Genomic DNA, 20,269 nt, shown 5'->3' with positions numbered 1-20,269 from the left:
CTAGTATTCAATCTGAATTACCTGGAAAACCTTGGTATGAGAAGATGAAGATGGGAAGTCGAAGTTTTATAAGCACCATAAACAGATTAAGGTTTGGTCACAATCGTGCACCAGCGCACTTAGCCAGATTTTCAATAATAGCCGATGGTACATGTCCTCACTGCCAGAATGGTAGTATTGCAGATGTGGAGCACCTTATATTTAAATGTCAAATGTTTGCATTTGAAAGACTTATCCTCGCAAGTGAATTAAGTGAAGTGTTTAATAATAATGTCCCCCGCCGCCTTGCCGACATTCTCAAAAACGTTGACAGTTACGTTCCGTTGTACAAGTATATTAAAAATACCGCGCTGAAGATTTAAACAAGTGAAGTGTTTTAAAACAAATTATTAGTGCATAATATGCCATAAAACTGTTTAAACAAAGTGCTTTAAACACAATAAAACAAAGACTTGGCTTAAAGGACTCGCATCCAGGCCATAATATTTAAAAAAAAAAAAAAGACAGTGACATTGACAGTTGTATGCAGCGCGAACTGCGCGAGTTTTGCCGCCGTTTCTCCCAGATTATTGTATTGTTTTCTCTATTTTGGCGCCGTAGATGCAATTTATTGTGACCTTCGTGACACGTAGCACATACTCAAATGCCACAGGTCACATAAGTTTGAAATAAATCTGTTATCTAAGTTCCAGTAAGACCTACTTCACATCGAATTCAAAATATAATGTCTCAAATGAAATCTGTGGGCTCTGCTGCCCGTCTGGCGGGCTCGCGGCCCTTCAGAGTGTCCATCGAAGGCAATATCGGCTCGGGAAAGTCGACTTGTATCAAGTTCTTCCAGAAATATCGCAACGTAGAAGCACACCCGGTGAGTTACTTATTTTGGTAACCATATAGATTCCTATTCAGATCTGTATGACTATAGTAGTACTTGCGCTGATTCTGTGCAACATATAAAAAATGTAAAAGCTACCTCAGCCTGACAAAGCAGTTGTGGCCCTATAGAAAAGTACCAAATATTAGGGACCTAACTATTATATTGTTTTGTATCTAGAGATCTTTTTATAGGTAACATGTAAAATATCCTGGAGGGCCAATAACACCATACATAGCATCCTCAGAGTGCGAAACCTTTATTTTTTGCAGTTTTCTACGAAGAATTTATTTTCTTGTTTGCTTACCCGGTTTGGAAACAAGAATTTATTTTTCCTCGTAGAAAACCATTATTATATGCGGTTTTCTACGAAGAATTTATTTTCTTCTTTGCTTACCCGGTTTGGAAACAAGAATTTATTTTTCCTCGTAGAAAACCATCATTACATGCGGTTTTCTATGAAGAATTTATTTTCTTGTTTGCTTACCCGGTTTGGAAACAAGAATTTATTTTTCCTCATAGAAAACCATTATTTTATGCAGTTTTCTATGAAGAATTTTTTTCTTCTTAGCTTACCCGGTTATGAAATGGGATTTTTTTTCCTCATACAAAACCATTACTGTACGCAGTTTTCTACGAAGAATTTGTTTTCTTCTTAGCTTACCTGGTTATGAAATGGATGGGTTTATTATTCCTCATTGATAACTGCTACCCACATACTTTCATGCAGTTTCCTAAAGAGAAAATTCTTGGATTGGATAACTATCAATGAGGAATAATAAACCCATCCATTTCATAACCAGGTAAGTTAAGAAGAAAACAAATTCTTCGTAGAAAACTGCGTACAGTAATGGTTTTGTATGAGAAAAAAAAATCCCATTTCATAACCGGGTAAGCTAAGAAGAAAAAAATTCTTCATAGAAAACTGCATAAAATAATGGTTTTCTACGAGGAAAAATAAATTCTTGTTTCCAAATCGGGTAAGCAAGCAAGAAAATAAATTCTTCGTAGAAAACCGCATGTAATGATGGTTTTCTACGAGGAAAAATAAATTCTTGTTTCCAAACCGGGTAAGCAAAGAAGAAAATAAATTCTTCGTAGAAAACCGCATATAATAATGGTTTTCTACGAGGAAAAATAAATTCTTGTTTCCAAACCGGGTAAGCAAACAAGAAAATAAATTCTTCGTAGAAAACCGCATGTAATGATGGTTTTCTACGAGGAAAAATAAATTCTTGTTTCCAAATCGGGTAAGCAAACAAGAAAATAAATTCTTCGTAGAAAACTGCAAAAAATAAAGGTTTTCTACGAGGAAAAAAAAATTCTCGTTTCCAAACCGGGTAATCAAAGAAGATCACGCGCTAAAGAAGAAGCAATAAAGAAGGTCACGCGCGTTGGGCTCCAGGGATCCTTTAGGAAGGCAAAAGATCGGCCTGAGTGGAGAGCACTGCAACGTACAGCGACTTATGGTGGTCACGACCCTCAGTCATGAGGTTTCGACGAAGAAGAAGAAAGAATCAAAGAAGAATATTTTTTCCTCATACAAAGCCAGTTATCAAACTTGGTTATCTACGAGGAACAAGGGAATTTATCATTATTCTTCTGTAGACAAAAGGTCTTTTCATACTGTTTCACTTGGCTCAAACAAAGCTATGCTACACTAACAAATCGAGAAGTAACAATACATATTATACATTGTCAGGAACCGCTGGAGGAGTGGAGGAATGTCGGTGGCCACAACTTGTTGGGGCTGCTGTACGGGAACGTGCACAAGTGGACCTTCCCGTTCCAGCACTACGTGCACCTGAGCCGCCTCAAGATACAGATCAGCCCGCCCTCGCACCCGGGGATCACGGTCAAGATGTTTGAGAGGTAAACCATTCAAGCCGGTGATTGAGATTTTCAATTGTATTGTTTAATATTTGAACTCTCATTTCTTTTGCCTTTCATGTAATTAATAAAATAACTGTGAAAACCCATATCAAAACAGAGTATTACTTTCATTCTGTGAGGTGAGTAAAAATGTCCTAACTTTGTATGTATGCAGGTCAGTACAAAACAGCCGGCACTGTTTCGTAGAGAATGCCAAGAAGCAGAACTACCTGGAAGATGCGGAGTACCAGGTCCTGATGACCTGGTTCGATTACTCCGAGAAGAATCTTGACATCAGCCTGGATCTCATTGGTGAGCTCTAAATAATTGTGGTAAACCAGTGAATTTATAATGTATGTTAATAGGCTATCAATTATTATCATGTCACTTCAAGAGTTAGTATAAAATGAAATGGTATAATTGCAGTGTACCTGCGAACGACGCCTCAGGTGGTGTACGACCGCATGATGAAGCGCGCGCGCGCCGAGGAGGCCGAGGTACCGCTCCAGTACTTGCAGGAGGTTAGTCCAGTGCGCAGTGTACAGACAAGTTTCATTTCTTACTCATTAAACTTACTACATTTCGTCACTACTTTTAAAAAATCTCGTATCTCACGTTGTTCCTGAAAGTTAAAACGCAGTAAGTCTATATGCATTCCATACATACTACAATTTTCTTTTCATTGACAGACGAAGATACAAGTTTTTTTAAAAGTAGTGACGATTTCTTATCGCAATGATAATCATGTGAGATTCCTAGCTGCTTTGGAAGGATCAGAACAAAAATAAGTGCCCATACCATAACGGGATTGGAAACCCAATTGACGCGAAAACAGAGACTCGCATTGTGAGCATTTTGCTCTTAAATAACGTCCGTAACGTGGTAAAGATAGGAAAGGTGAGTGGTGGTAGATGGTTTAAGAAAATAGGGTCCAAATAGAGTTCGGCACTTTGCGAGCACATTACTCTTGAGTGGACCCAGCTATTGATTAGTTTTGATGTGATGTTTCTTTTAGTTCAATTTGGGTGTCATTAGAGTGACGAACTTCTATTTTCCCGATTCAGCCCAGTACCATCGGCCTGAAGGGGCTTGTTATTTGCCTAATATCCACGCAATGTGTATGTATTACCTCACCCACCTCACCTATGTCCCCAGGTGCACGACTCATACGAGAAGTGGCTGAGCTCGGGCTCCGTAGGCTGCGAGGTGCTCACCATCGACGCGGACCGCGGCCTCGAGCGCGTGGTGGAGGACCTGGAGCGCTACTCCTACAAGATCCTGGGCGGGAACCACACCAACTGACACCGGGAAAACTTACTCACTAAACAGAGTAACGTCGCCATCTACATTAACTAAGTTGGCTCAGCAACTCAAAGAGTGTCTTGAAATCTGAAAGAGCATGCAAATAATGACGATTATGACTGCTATGTATAGTTACCTCGCATTAACTAATTTATAAGTATTTTAAGTAATTGACTGAGTAGTAATAATAATGAAATGTTGCCTTATTGATATACTTATTGTTGACCAATAATTTGGCAAGCTGTCTTTCAAAGTGGAATTTGTTTTAATTTAGTATAAACATATTGTAATGAATGACTTGCCTTGCAAATGATAACGTTTCTATTTCTAATAACTAAAGATTACCTCAATATGTCTGTTTAATTTTATGAAATCAAGTAATAAATAAATTATTTTTGTCTAAATGCCTACTTTTTTATTTCATGTTATTCTATACTATGTATGTCCAATAAAGTTTTTGAAATTTATACAAAAGAAGAAACAGTATTAGTAATAATAAAATACAGTAAAATAACAGTATTAACTGAGATATTGATTTATTATCACAAAAGAATAACTTAATATTCCTATAATCAAGGGCTATTTTGCGCTAAACCTAACTATTTACATATTGACAAAAGCTGCCACAACAGCTTTCCAGGGTATATTCAAACAAATAATTCAACTACGTCTGATTTCCCTGTTACCATGGTAACCATCTTCTATGCTTGATTATATAAGTACAGTCCCTTTAAACCTTCGGAGCACAGATTGACAGAAGCTCAGTGCAAAACAGCCCCCGCAGCTATTAGATTAGAGTAGGGATGGTGTGTTCAGCGGTAGAGGTGGTCGGCTCTGATGTTGGAGGCGATCTCGGCCTCCCACTTGTCGCCGTTGAGCAGCAGCTTCTCCTTGTTGTAGAGCAGCTCCTCGTGCGTCTCCGTCGAGAACTCGAAGTTGGGGCCCTCCACGATGGCGTCCACCGGGCACGCCTCCTGTAACCAACGTGTAAGAGATGTGTAAGCTACCCACAATAATAGTCATACAAAAATCTGTTTAGTTTCTGGTGTCAAAGATTTCCTTTGTCGAAAGTGTCGTCATTGTGGATAGAAGTGTGGATATACACGTATCAGCTCGAAGAGCTGCTAGTGTATTAAATAAATAATAATAATAATGGCGAGTGGCGAGTCACCGCCTGCCTCGATAACACTATATTTACAATGTTATGGTAGGTGTCCCGAACTCTTAGCAATAGCCCAATCTTATTTCCATCCAAATCTAAACCATAGAACAGGTATCTTTCCATTTTCTACAATAGTCCAATGCCTGCTGAAACCGGTTCACGGGTCTATTCATGTACCCGTGAATGGGTTCCAGCAGGCGTTCTACATGTCATCAAAGCTCTCCAAATGGCCTCTACGTGTTGGATCTATATCCCCACGCACGCCTTATAAATGACCGGGCTCGAGAGACCCGAGAGTTTTAAACGGAGATACATAATAATAATAATTTGCTGGTGTTACAATCATGTAAAAAGTTGCCTTGCCTTAAAAGTGAACTGCTGAGCCAACCCTTTACATTTAAGAATGAAATAGACAAATTTTATTTACTTAGTCAACAGAAGTAAAAGTATTACCTGACAGAAGCCACAGTAGATGCACTTGGTCATGTCGATATCGTATCGCGTCGTACGCCTGGAGCCGTCCGCGCGCTCCTCCGCCTCGATTGTGATAGCCTGCACGACAAATGTAACTTGGTCAGTTTATTCTAAAGGTAAAGAGGAAACGAAAATTGTACGTGCTTGCTGCAAACATACATGGCCACATAAATACGTATTAGCTGGGCTCATACAGAGCAAGGCATGTCGCGAGACAATGCCTCGGCCGACGCAGCACGCACGTTTTGCTCGGCCGAGCAACCTGCCTCCACATTAACATTTGCCGCGAGATTACATGGATTCGCAACGTGCTTTGTTCCGTGTGGACCAAGCTAATAGATTATCCGACTAACCTGTGCGGGACAGATGGCCTCGCACAGCTTGCAGGCGATGCAGCGCTCCTCGCCGGACGGGTAGCGGCGCAGCGCGTGTTCCCCTCTGAAGCGCGGGGACAGCGGCCCCTTTTCGAACGGGTAGTTGATGGTTGCAGGTTCCTGGAAGCATTATTTTTATTTGGTTGAATAGGTTCCTTTTTTAAATTTTGGTTTTTAATTGGAAACACTGTTTTAATCATTCTCAATTTGGCTGTTGGCAGTAAAATTGTTTGCCATTTTACAATTAATAAGCCTACACCAAAACTTCAGCAACTGTGGTTACCAATTGAAAAGGGCCACAGGGCTTAAGAAAGAGAGGACAGCCACTAACCAGATAGCAGGATGACATTGCGGCTACTGCAGGCAAGGAATGGCAAAACATGGCAGCTGGAGGAGGCTTTTACCCAGAAGGGGTCAGTCTACAGTCTACAGAAGAAAATCAACAATAATAAAAACAAACAAAGAAAAGAAAATCTTCTATGTAGAATAATAAAGCATAAATAAATAAATAAATAATTAACTGTGGTTAATCACATTACAATATTACCACTATGTTGCACTATGCCAATATTTAATGTATTGGACCCACGACAAGCCTCCATGATAATGTGATCTTTTGGGGAAATGTAAAGTGACATCTCTATGATGCAGATAAACAGCAAACATAATATACCATTTAAAAGCCAACATTCGGTGCGTTGATGCAGATATATGGCCCCAAAAAACTACACTTTTCCAGGTCCTTTAATGCTTAAATAACTGTATAGTTGTTGACCTGTACCATCACAAAACCACTGCAAAATGCAATTATACAGGTGCTTGTCTTTAATTTTGAATACTTTGCACCAAAGTTTAGGTTCTAGACGAACCTTAAATATATGAGCCAATGTGACAGCGAACCCTCTCGCCAGCTCCGTCCAGAACATGGTCTGCGCAGCCTTGTCGGAGAGCGCCTTGAAGGACATGTCCTGCGGGTCCGGGTTCACGTACATGTAGCCCTTCTCCTGCAGCGGGTACTCGCCCGCCGCCTTGCCCGCCGGCGTGCTGCACGCGCGGCTCAGCGCGCCGCAAGCCCGCACTGCAACACATACTCCACTTCTATACTTGGCCTACTACAGAATTTTCGCTGTGTTTTCTAAAATGATCGTTGTAAAGTAAGTATGATAGGCTGATGGACCTAATGTAAGCAGCATGTTATGATTAAAATTACGTCGTCAATTCGGTATATTAATAGATTTTTTGGATTGTAAATACGCAGAAGAGGTTATAAACAACACAGTTGCGTAATCGATACATTAATGCCCAAATAACGAGAAGGCACTTTTAAGGAAACATAATAATGATACATAGAATCAAGCACTGTTATTACCTCGCGTAGATACCGAAAATATTTTGGCTAAAGACATTTTTAAGCCCTGTTTAGAAATAATGAATTTTGACGAGTGAAACTTCACACTGCTGTCAAAACTCCAAAATATAGTCTTCAAAAACCGATAACGTCAAAATTTGATGTCGTATCATTTGAGCAACTAGTAAAATCGTCCATTCAAACAGTTTTCAACCTTTGTGTTGTTTGAGTGAAAACACTTTGTTATCTGTGAGCTGTAGCCCACGTCAAAACAATACGTGACGTTTACAAAATTTTATGTTCGGTGATATCGCGATAGCTGCTGTAAATCTGCGAGGAATTCGCCACGCAGCATGGGAGATGCATCGGTCGAAGATACCGAATCTAACAAACACAGTCCTCAAAGCGAGGCTCCGTCCGAGACGGTAAAACTCCTACTTTTTGTTGGCTTTACGTTTTGTGAGAAAAAATCTTATTTCCATCTTGTTAACAGGACCGGGGTCCTTTCGGCGGGCTGGAATTTCAAGTTTCCGAAGTGGTAGAGAGGTTGGAAGCCGGGGTGAACGCTCACGAGGCCGGCGATGACGAGCGGCGGCGGGAACCGCGCAAGATCAGCGCCGGGTTCTTCGAGCCGGAAGAGACGTCGATGGACGAGATACTGAAGGTGCTGGAGGAGCTGGTGCTGAAGACGGACCCGAGCTGCGAGAGCGCGGAGCCGCCGCTGCTGCCGACGGACGCGGTGACGCGCGCCGCCATCCTGTCGCACAGCATCGCGGCGCTGTTCGGCCGGCTGGAGCGCTCGCACGCCGCGCGCCTCGGCGCGCACGTCGCCAGCGAGACCTCCCGCTGGATGGCGCACATGTTCAGGTACATCAACCTCTACTTACACTTATACCAAACTACCAACAGCTACAGTTTTACTCAATGCTCTAGTTTTATTTCCTTTGTGGCTTGTTATGTGATAAATGGATAAATAATTATGCTAATCTAAATAGTCTTCAAACTAAATAAATTAAGTTTAGAATAACACAATGACTGAATGTGGGTTTCACCACTTACAAATTAATTGGCTAGTTTCTGAGCCAATCCTTTTAATAATGTACCAATTTGAACTGAAATGAAAGGTTGGTGGAACTAATTGGAGCAATAAAACCTCATCTCAGTATGTGGGTCAAGTGGGACATAGAAACAAATGAAAGGATTGGTTAAATTCTAGTAGTCTGTAATTGCTTAAAGCTGAGTTTAGACAAGCAAGTTATTGCTGCAAGTTTTGAGACAGAAGTATATCGTCGCCGTAGAGCGAAAAGTCACCAAATCACAAAATGGCCAAAATTTACTTGTATATGTCATCAAAATCGCATTTTTTTTCTCCAAATTTGAGTCTTATTGCGGTAGCCATAGAGATCATAGTTCTAATTTTATAAAGTTAAAGAACTAACTAAAAACCCACCTCGGATTCAATATTTTAGTCGAAAAATACCTAATTCTTTTATACTTTTTTATACTTCTTTGAACTTATTTATGAGCGTACCTAAGTCATTTTAGTTATTTTTCCCAAACTATTACTAAACGATTTAACCACGAAGAACCTCATTCAAAAAGTCACTTAATATACTTAGTTACTTTTAGAATACCTGGTATGTCAAAAGTGTGAAAGCGAAAATTAACTAACTCTGTTTAGTTATTTTTTATTTATAGTTGTAAGGCAATGTACATCATTTAACCAAAACGATAATTAATTAAACAGTTTTAATGAGTTTAACCCTACAAAAAAATCTAGAATACAATAACTAATCATATTTAATTAATTTTAGAATAAAGACTGTACTGTACTCCGACGTGATTTGATTGAATTTCGCTCGCAAGTTAGTGACTTTTCGGCCAGTGCCGCGGGCCCCCGCACCGATACCGCACCAACGCGACTCCCCCCGCCGCGTCCTCCGGCCAGTCGTTGCGCATGAGCAAACTAGGGCAAACCTTGGCTTATTGGTGATACGTAGTTATTCGGTGATATCTGGTTATTATCTCGATTTGTGGGCACAGTGAGGAGATAAAACCTATAAAATCATTACGAATTAATTCGGAACATCCGACAGCAGTTGATGGTGGTGATTTTATAGGTTTTATCTCCTCACTGTGCTCACAAATCGAGATAATAACCAGATATCACCGAATAACTATGTATCACCAATAAGCCAAGGTTTGCCCTACTTACTATATATATTTTTTTGGATTCTGATTAATATTTTAGGAACAAATTAAATCACGTCATTTCAAATTTTGCAAACACTTTATTAAAATAAAATAAACATCAAATCAAATTAAAATGGCCTCTAATTATATTAAAATCATCATTAGAAAATCCATAAAAATTAACATGGTCTTCCTAAAATAGCTTTTTTTAGGTACGCATCACAGTCACTCTTCGTCCTCGTCGTCTGTTTCTGTGACATCAGGCTCACACAATCTGTCAATAACTGTCTTATTGGTCGGCAGACTTTGGTACCACGAATGAAGCTCTCGAGGAATAACTCCCTTAGTGCATAAATTTAAGAGATCTTTTTTTTCGCCTCAGATATAGGTAATGCCTGTGGATATGCCTTTGGAATGGGATAGTCTTTTATCTTATTGATCCAGTCCTCGGCGTCGTCATGGTTGTCTGGTTCATCAGGTACACGCCCCTTGCGCCTCTTTGTGCGTCTCAGCGGCTTTGGCGGGCCACCGTAAATCTGTTGGACATTAAATTCAGAGTAGGGGCCCTCATGGCTGTAGCGAAATTTGACTACACGAGGACGCTGCTTCTCAAATCTGAGACACTTAAATTTAAGCCACGCCAATTTGTTGCCATCAGTGTCGTGTGTCGTATTTCTAACGAAAGCTTCAATTCAACGCCCTGACATCGAGCATTTCGTCGTGAAGTAACTCTTTTACGACGTATGGTGGAGCATTCGTACCTTTATCAAAATGACAACACTGACAACCAATAATGAAAGCCGCTAGAAATTTCATGTCGTTCTCACTATGACTAGGTACCTAGTCACCGGCAGTAGTATCTTCCGACAATAAGGCCGCAAAAATATGTGACGCGCTCTTATTTGTAGGGTTAGAAGAGCGAGTTACATATTTTTGCCGCCTTCATGTAGGAAGATACTATTGCCGGTGACTGTACGAAGTGTAGAAGGAATTGAATTTCGTAACCGTATATTACTTGAATGCGGATTATTATATTTGAGTAAATAATTGAATAAACATGTAATGGTTGTTGTATAGTATGTAAAAAAGCATATTGTTATTAGGCACACACACCAGCAAGCCTTAGTCATCACACCGATATAACAAAATTTTACTTGTTTCGTTCCACATAATCCTATTCCTTTTGGCTTACCACATACAAGTACTTCTAAACTGGAACCTATAAAATATTATTTCATTTTATAAATAATGTTTGATAAAAATACAACTAAATAGCAGCGTTTTACCTTACAATAAAACGCATATTAAGCGAAGTACCTTATTTGAAGCCTATTTTATTATATTTGAGAGAGCAATCCTGTTAACAGATGACGTAGCGGTTCACATATTAGCTGACAGTAGTCGCCATTATCCCCACCACCAGTTTTACCCTTCCAGTTTTATCCCCTCACCACTGGGCGGTGGCGCCTACGGGCGCCGTTTGCCTCATTGGTTCTCAAATTATAACCAAAACAAAGTTGCAATAAGTGTACAATTTACTAAAAAGGTTCAATAATTATTTTAATTATGTACATTTTAAATATAAACAGGGACATATCAGTATACATTGGAGTGTATAGGTGTTGGATTTTGCAACCTGAATGGTGAAGGTGATAAAATACATTAGTGAGTTAAACCTACCCTCCATGGGTGTAATAAAAGTAAAGTGGTGTATTGCAACGGAGTACTTTAGCCACTGGCGGCCTAAAAACTATAGGCTTCAAATAAGGTACTTCGCTTAATATGCGTTTTATTGTAAGGTAAAACGCTGCTATTAAGCTTCCTACCGTTATTTGAAGCCTATTTTATTATATTTGAGACCTGTCTGTGACCGCCTGGTGGCCAGCATAACGCCAATGTGATTAATTCCTCATCATTAGTGAAACTGGTGGAAACAACTAGTGCACTTAATAATCTGCGTGTGTGGGTGAATCATTTCAATTCAACCAACTAAGTGGAATCTGCAGTGATACATGTTACTATTTTTGTGAATACTGTATTTTTAATAAATCAATGTGAATCAAGTTATAAGATTAAATGTTATTTCTAAAAGCGAGTTCATATTTTTATTTCATTTCACCCATCAAATCATAATTTTCGGTATTGTCTGTTTCTATTAATTTCAGGATCCTTTATCATTATGCATCGATCTACTTCGCAAAAAGAAAGTGAAATCTTGTTGAGGCATTACAAGCCACAATGCTATTTGTCTTTATCACAGCAAAGCATATATGTTAGATCTATAGATCTCAGTATAACTAAGGCATAATACTGTTTAGGTTACGTTACAGACACAAAATTATCTTCATGGCTTATTCCTTTGTATTAATATTTATTTGAAAGTTCTTATAGTCTTTATGAGGAATCAAGTGCACTTATACAACATTTTACAAAAACAACGGGATCTCCCTTGAAGATATATAAAATCGACTACAATATTTCCTTACTTTGTTGTTAGCATATAATGGCTAAACAATGTCAAGTGTGTACGTACAAATTTGAACAAAGGTGATCATTGCGTGATGTCACAGTATGTACATGCATTGTATTTCCAGGCCGATTTAAGTTGGCATATACGAACAAAAGACGAATTTCATGTGCCCACCTAAAGGTGAATACAATGTGAATGTAATAATAGTAGTATACAGAGCGCAGCTATTTAGGCAATAAATTATCTTTTAATTTATAAGATTTTCGTTTCAGTCCATTTTTAATATGTACCACCCTATAAGTGGTTTCATTGTGTTGTACATATACGTATTTGCAATTAGTTGGGTTGATATGGTAAGCAGCACTACCTTTGCTAATAAGTTGTAGTATAGCTAGAAAAACACTGGTTTTCACTTATCATTGTAATATATAAGTACCAACTATATCTGCTGGATACCCATTATGGTAAGATAAATAAATAACTTGGACTAAAAATAGTTCCAAAATAGATTTTAGCATTGATTTGGCCCCATAAATTAGTTATGTCACAGGCGCATAGCTCTAATATTAGTACATTTTATGTATTTTAGACGAGTAGCCAAGCAAGACACTAAATAATTCATAACTTATTTTTGTCAAAAACAAGGGAAGAATGTAGGCAGACTCGGCGATCAGTTCTTGTTGAACATTGGTAATATTCTTGCAGCAATAACCTTCGCGGTTATTTGCCTGAATGAAGCTCCCAGAATAATCAGTGTTTGATACTAAAAATCTTAAAGAGCCGTCTTTTAGCGTTAGGAGCAGATTCAAGCTAATGAAGAGGTACATGTTGTATGTACATTCTTCTAACGTCACATTTAGGATTACGGTGCATCCCTTTTCTCGAAAAGAACTTTGGCCTCCTTCTTACCCAGAGAGCGGGTTTCTGTGGGATGTTAGACAAGTTGTCTAGGAAATCTAGAAGGTTCTTGATTTGGAATCGATATCAATCATTTGATTTAAAAGCCTTGTATAGCATGGCTTATTGTCGTTCGGACAGGTACCGTACAGATAAATTTTATTCATCTCTGATCATATCATACCCTATGTGGGTCATAGGTATTTACATACGGTAAACATCCAAATTGTTCTTATATATATTATACGTGGAAGGTTAAAGAATTCCAACGTTATATTCACATACAGCGGGGTACAACCTTATATATTATTATGTCCACAGAAGGAAGTGCAGTGTCTAACTCATAGGAAATTAATAAAGGGTTAAAGATCTGAGTCTTTGATGACGTGAATTTGATAGTCAACACAAATTGTCAGGTTTTTGCAAGCCAATTACTCAGTTCCAGTATAGATTACCACAATCTTAGATATAGGAACAATTTGGTTATTTACCACTTTTACAAGGCAAGCTGGATTACGAAGATTACACCCACTAATCCAACCTTTATTTAATGAGGAACTAGGCTCATCCCGTTCCACGTGACTTGTATTCAAAGTCATTGATTTGGTGCTGGCACAGAATATATAAAAGTACAAGTACAGAAGGCTCACTGTCAACAACCTGTCAATGGACTGCATACGACATTGAGTTCTATTGCGCAGCGACAAGGTCGTCAAACTTTATGAGCCGCGAACTCGCGGCCGCCGGAATGTATGGAAGAAATGCGGAGTGAGCCGCCCCTGGTGCTGGTTTCAGCGCTAGTGCGAGCTTCACGCTGCTAGCGGAGCCGGCAATACATATGTGGTTGAAAGGAGCCATTGACCGGTAAGTTCGCTTAGCTAGTCGCTGGCGGCTGAATAGGTTAGGTTAGGTTAGATATTTCATTAATATGATGATTTGTATTTGAAATGTATATTTACTTAATAGCATGCGTTTTCGTGGTAGTAGCCCGATACGCAATAAGGGCCTGGCCACATGGGCGCGTTGCGGCGACGCACCGCAAAAATTCTGCGTTGCGTTGCCGCGCCGCCAGTTTTTGCGGCAGGAAATCTGCGGCGCGGCACCGCGACGCAAGAACTCGCGGTGCGTCGACGCACCGCAAAAACTCGCGGCGCGGCACCGCAACGCAGAATTTTTGCGGCGCGTCGCCGCGCCGCCAAAACTGGCGGTGCGTCACTGCTGCTCGCAATTGTGAACTGTTGTGTTCGAATTAAACTTCGTGTCGTTTATATTTAACCCTTCTTTACTTGGTGATGGATTTTTTTCCAAGCATCACGAAAATTGAATCAATAGTAGATTTAGTACAGTTTTTCACGATAAAATACTAAGCAATATTCGAATTTTTCAATATGCTATTAAAAATCATCTTTTTTAGTTACGTTGTTTCATATTAAAAAAATGGTGATAGATTTTTTCATTATTTTTCCAGTGCTCAGCATATATACCACCATGGTGTCATATATCTATAAATTGTTAAAAAAAGTAAAATCATGCAATTAAGGGTTTATTGACAATGGAGTGCCTCTCTAATTTATATTTCCGCAATGGGTACATCGATGGGTAGATTTAAATAATAACATTTTTAACCCCCGACGCAAAAAACGAAGGGGTGTTATAAGTTTGACGTGTCTGTCTGTCTGTCTGTCTGTCTGTCTGTCTGTCTGTCTGTCTGTTTGTCTGTCTGTCTGTCTGTCTGTCTATCTGTCTGTCTGTCTGTCTGTCTGTTTGTCTGTCTGTCTGTCTGTCTGTCTGTGTGTGTGTCTGTCTGTGGCATCGTAGCTCCCAAACGGATGAACCGATTTAGATTGATTTTTTTTGTCTGAAAGCTGAGTTAGTCGGGAGTGTTCTTAGCAATGTTTCATGAAAATCGGTCCACTATGTCGGGGTCGGGGGTTTTTTCAAAATTTAATTAAATAAATAATTTTATGACTTTTATGTAATTCCCAAAAGATTTGACAATTTGTAAATACATAGGTAAAGAAAATATTCGTTCTATCTGAATATGACGATAGGTACCTACGTTAAAAATAGAGCGCTTTCGAACTACGTCCGAACCGAATCCGATAAATTCGTAAAAATAAAATTACGCACTATTATGGACTATGGACGGAAATCTGGCAGGATTTTGGAGTAGGCCCTTGAGGCAACCTGCTAAGATGCTTCTCTTATCATAGTCAACCTCAGGTCCGCAAGCTGGCAGCTGGGGAGCGGGGCTAAATCGACAATCGATTATATTTTTAAGACGATACAGGACGGTTCAATTTCCATACCAACGCTCTCGACTATTTGCTCCCTGGTTTTTGAAGGTAGACTGATTTTTTCAACACAGATTATTCTATAAATTGAAATAGACATCATACACGAAAGAAAAAACGATAAGGCCCAAGGCAACAATTAGTGCTTGCACCTCCTATATGAATCCATTTGCAGCATTACGATATAGCGAAAGACTATTTTTAACCCCCGACGCAAAAACGAAGGGGTGTTATAAGTTTGACGTGTCTGTCTGTCTATTTGTCTGTTTGTCTGTCTGTGTGTGTGTGTGTGTGTCTGTGGCATCGTAGTTCCCGAACGGATGAACCGATTTAAATTTAGTTTTTTTGTCTGAAAGCTGAGTTAGTCGGGAGTGTTCTTAGCCATGTTTCATGAAAATCGGTCCACTATGTCGCGGTCGGGAGTTTTTTCAAAATTTTAATTTTATTGTTAGGTTATTAAATAACAAATCAAAAAAATATTCAATAAAATAATTTGATTTGTTCCCAGTCAGATTGTTATTAATTATTAATCTTATCTGTGTTGGAACGTTTTGATATTTTTATTTTTAAAGACGCTCGAGTCAATCAAAAAACTGCCTTTTTCATTATGGCGCAAAAAAAGTGATACTCAAGATTGGTAACAATTAGCCAAAAAACCAAAACGGTACGATATAAATTTGATGAAAAACGTGTGACCTGTGCCTTTAAAAAAGTAAAACAGAAAAACGTACGTCATTTTCGTACGTGTTTTCACTACGATCAATATGCAAATGGATAATTTAGTAGGCAAGTTTTATTTAAATCGATTAAATCGTAAATAGTGGTTTGCAGCTAAAAATAATGTTCAACTGGAAAAACCTAGGTACGTTTTTTCGCTAGAATCTACATTTTAGTAGGAAATTTTCTTAAAAATAGATTAAAATTAAACTGGTACAGATTTTTTTAATTAGCCCGTTATAGTTCCCTACTGCTGGGCAAAGCCCCTTGATTTCCGCAACTCCCTCTGGTGTTATTTTTCCGGCCATGCAGTCACTCATAAAGGCGTCCAAGTTGTCTCACCATGCATGCGACAGACCAGACGTGGCATGCACAAATACACTTCAGCATGGCGGTTTTCTTCCCTACTTACTTTAATATGTACAGATCATTTCTGTCGTAGATCAATTTTAGCTGTAGACCACCGTTAACGACTAACTTACGAAAAACTAAAAAATGTTTACAACATTTCGGTGTGTACCTTAAACAAACCATGAAAAAAAACCGCTTCCTAAAAATAAGCGCGTTAGAAAACACGGAGAAAAAAGAAAAAAATAATTTTACATTGCAATAATATTGATGATTAGATTTCCTACCTAAACCTTTGAAATCAGTTTTCTTAAGACGATACGATATCGGATCGGATAATGTGAAAACGGCCTAGGGTTGCCAACCGTAGGTAGTATACACAAAGACAGAAAAAATGCTCTGAGGAAAATGATATGATATATAGTACACAATCACGCCTGTATCCCATAAAGGGGTAGGCAGAACACATGAAACTACTAAAGCTTCAGTGCCACTCTTGGCAAATAAGGGGTTGAAAGAAAACGAATCTGTGACATTGCAGTGACAGATTGCCAGCCTCTCGCCTACGCCACAATTTAACCCATATCCCATAGTCGCCTTCTACGACACCCACGGGAAGAAAGGAGGTGGTGAAATTCTTAACCCGTCACCACACAGGCCTGATATATAGTATTGTAAGTAATTCGAGGTGAGATTTTAAAGACCAGTTCTTCAAAACTTGCTATTGTCATTCTGAAATATTCTTTGAACTTCACTTCACTTGTCTTTAATGCCGCATATTTCCTTTCAAAATGAGTTCCGTCATTATTCATTTTATACATATATGGGTTGACCCAGCATCTTCTTTTCGTCTCCTTTTTTTTAAGCGCCTCCGTAATACGAGCAAGAGCAGAATGCGCGTAATGGGATCCATGTCTGGATAAAGACTGATCGTGAAGTTCTGCACTGTGTATAGTTATCGAGGCGCGGCAACGCACCGCCAGTTTTGGTGGCGCGGCGACGCGCCGCAAAAATTCTGCGTTGCGGTGCCGCGCCGCGAGTTTTTGCGGTGCGTCGACGCACCGCGAGTTCTTGCGTCGCGGTGCCGCGCCGCAGATTTCCTGCCGCAAAAACTGGCGGCGCGGCAACGCAACGCAGAATTTTCGCGGTGCGTCGCCGCAACGCGCCCATGTGGCCAGGCCCTAATACACAGTATATGACTTGTGGTTGCTTTGCGGAAGCATATATTTATGTTATTGTAATATGGCCAGACGCTTAATTAACCACTTTGCGGGTCTTCCCTATACGCAGGGGCTATGCTAATATTCTGTCATTCCAATTTAAGTATATGTACTGCCGAAGCAAATACTACTTGCATTATCAAAGCACTTGTTTAGCGATATGTAACAGGCTAATACATATGTTTTATCATATCTTGCTTACCTACTTAAACCCTGCACAAACAGTTTAAGAATGCTGTTTACATTAATTTAAGAATATCCGGTTCCTGATAGTTCTAGCAGAGAGCTGAGTTGTAAGTTTAACACGCCCTGCGGAGGCTATAGCCGTGACGGCCAAAATCTCTTCAGAGATTATGTTTCGTTGGCTGAATATTCACAATATATTCATAATATTCACACGCCTTACGCAGGCAAATTATGAATATTATGGAATGGCAGATAAAATTTTATAAAAAGGCAAGTTCTATGATCACGCTACATTGCGCAGGCCAGGACGGGCTTGCTATATTATTGGTAATTCATTACACTAGATAGATAGTTTTCTTTTATTTCGTCTGCTAGTGTAGCAGTCAAATAACAAAAAATAACAAACAAAGGCCTTGCGCAGGCTTGTTATTTGTTGGGTAAGTAGAAATACTTACACGTCTTGCGCAGACGGAAGTACGACTAGTACGAGTAATTAAGATTAGATACATAGGCTTGGCGGAAACTTTCCTATTTACACGGATTTCCCGCTAACATTTGCCCAGCCTCGCAAATGGTCTCAATGGATATCCCAAGCAACAATGTTATTATAATGATGTCTCTTTACGCCTTGCGCAAGCGGAAATTATTAGAGTAGGTATTCGAATAAAAAACAAATTTCGGGTCTTTTCTTTGTAACGCCAAATCTAGGATATGAGCTGATACAAATACTGCATAGTCAACACATCTGCTTGCGCAGCAGAATAATAATAAATTTATTGCACAACAACTTGTGTACTTAAATCAGCAGACAGCTACTTACTATTTATTTATAAATCCTATTTGGATAGAAGCAAAAGATCAATAGTGACTCTCCTGTATGTGGTAATTTACAACAGAGTAGGTACCTACTTTAAATAATAATGGTTATTCTGGTAAATCTCAGACCTCACACTATAGACATAGGGTGAAATAGCCATTTTTTAGACATAGAAAAGCATGTATATCACATTACAATTTTATATCACATACGGGGGTTTCACTCAAAATCTTTTACTTTAGCTAGAGTAGCAAACTTCCAGTAAGTCTATTATTATTATTAGTACCGGAATTTTATTAAACGCTTACACTTAGAACGATGCATCAATAGTAGGCACTCTTTAATTAAGAATGAAGAAAATAGCATAATAGACCGGACCCCAATAGGGAATCCAATATGACACTAGAACCTTTACAAGTTGATACAACAAGGTTTTAAACGTGTCCTAGGTTTTATCTGCTTAATCGTTAATGAATTGCATCTTAGCTTCTTGCGAGACTATCAAAATTTTGAAAGCAGTCACTGTTACACGCCATTGCCTGCATAGTAATAATACTGGGGATATGCACGGAAAATATCAGGTCATAAAAATTTAAGCGTCCCTCACAAAATAGTAATCAAGTATCCTAATAGGATGCACTTTATCCTTGCGCAGGCTTGTGCAAAAAGTTTAATTACTTAGCAACCGTTAAGAACGTAAACTTTGCATCAAACAGACATTTCTGCAAAATATGCTCATTCAGGAATGAGACCGCGACCATTTAACAACTTATAAATTATGACGACAAAGATGCGCCTTTCTTTTTATAACTAACGAACAATTTATGAAATCGTGGTCTTATTTAAACTGTCTCAATTCTCAATGACCTGATCCGTGCTTATGGCGAACCGATTCACTGTAAATAAAGTAAAACAAATGCTCGTCGCTTACTTACCGCGACGCCTTCGCTGCGCTCGAAATGTCAGCTTATCTAAAAATATTGCGACGGACAAGGAATGTCCGTCACGTTTTATTATTTATAATCGAACGGTAAAACCGTTAAAATATGAAATATTTTGTAAAATATTACATATTTTTTATTTACAAAAAATTCTAAGAATCTCAGAAATTCTAAGAATTTTTTGTAGTGAACCGTACGCTCCGAAGAACAGAACGCCAATGCGGCAAACGGCGCCCGTAGGCGCCACCGCCCAGTGGTGAGGGGATAAAACTGGAAGGGTAAAACTGGTGGTGGGGATAATGGCGACTACTGTCAGCTAATATGTGAACCGCTACGTCATCTGTTAACAGGATTGCTCTCTCAAATATAATAAAATAGGCTTCAAATAACGGTAGGAAGCTTAATAACTAACTGATACCAAAAAAACTTACCTCGTTATCCAAATCATCTTTCTTTTTCACCAAATCCACAATTAACTTAGCACGTAACGTTTCATACTTAATCTCGGTACACGCAATTGTTATGAAGCAAATTATTATGCTTTTTTACATACTATAAGTACAACAACCATTACATGTTTATTCAATTATTTACTCAAATATAATAATCCGCATTCAAGTAATATACGGTTACGAAATTCAATTCCTTCCACACTTCGTACAGTCACCGGCAATAGTATCTTCCTACATGAAGACGGCAAAAATATGTGACTCGCTCTTCTAACCCTACAAATAAGAGCGCGTCACATATTTTTGCGGCCTTATTGTCGGAAGATACTAC

At 39.0% G+C, this 20,269-nt stretch overlaps 3 protein-coding genes across 5 annotated transcripts in view; 2 read left to right on the top strand and 1 right to left on the bottom strand.

The window, feature by feature from the left end:
- The first annotated feature begins 563 nt into the window (after nucleotides 1-563).
- On the top strand, nucleotides 564-4,366 carry LOC125233047 (deoxynucleoside kinase-like). The gene is made up of 5 exons (XM_048138891.1): nucleotides 564-868; nucleotides 2,577-2,746; nucleotides 2,922-3,058; nucleotides 3,173-3,267; nucleotides 3,902-4,366. Exons 1-5 carry the CDS (start codon nucleotides 725-727, stop codon nucleotides 4,046-4,048), a joined length of 693 nt encoding a protein of 230 aa, XP_047994848.1. The 5' UTR covers nucleotides 564-724; the 3' UTR covers nucleotides 4,049-4,366.
- Nucleotides 4,367-4,559: 193 nt separating this feature from the next.
- On the bottom strand, nucleotides 4,560-7,568 carry LOC125233048 (NADH-ubiquinone oxidoreductase subunit 8-like). Its single transcript, XM_048138892.1, has 5 exons — nucleotides 7,428-7,568; nucleotides 6,928-7,136; nucleotides 6,038-6,178; nucleotides 5,664-5,762; nucleotides 4,560-5,022 (listed from the first exon to the last, which is right to left on the bottom strand). Exons 1-5 carry the CDS (start codon nucleotides 7,462-7,464, stop codon nucleotides 4,861-4,863), a joined length of 648 nt encoding a protein of 215 aa, XP_047994849.1. The 5' UTR covers nucleotides 7,465-7,568; the 3' UTR covers nucleotides 4,560-4,860.
- Nucleotides 7,569-7,668: 100 nt separating this feature from the next.
- Nucleotides 7,669-20,269, top strand: part of LOC125233046 (pyridoxal-dependent decarboxylase domain-containing protein 1) — a 29,057-nt gene continuing 16,456 nt past the window's right edge. For all 3 annotated transcript variants that reach the window (XM_048138890.1, XM_048138889.1, XM_048138888.1), the window contains exons 1-2: nucleotides 7,669-7,831; nucleotides 7,900-8,273. In XM_048138890.1, coding sequence (XP_047994847.1) covers nucleotides 7,760-7,831; nucleotides 7,900-8,273 — 446 coding nt within the window. In that variant the 5' untranslated portion in view covers nucleotides 7,669-7,759. The remainder of the gene's footprint in view (nucleotides 7,832-7,899; nucleotides 8,274-20,269) is intronic.

Source organism: Leguminivora glycinivorella, chromosome 14, assembly GCF_023078275.1.
Source record: "Leguminivora glycinivorella isolate SPB_JAAS2020 chromosome 14, LegGlyc_1.1, whole genome shotgun sequence".
In the NCBI taxonomy this organism is placed as follows: Eukaryota; Metazoa; Arthropoda; class Insecta; order Lepidoptera; family Tortricidae; genus Leguminivora; species Leguminivora glycinivorella.
This window is presented reverse-complemented; position numbering and strand designations above follow the sequence as displayed.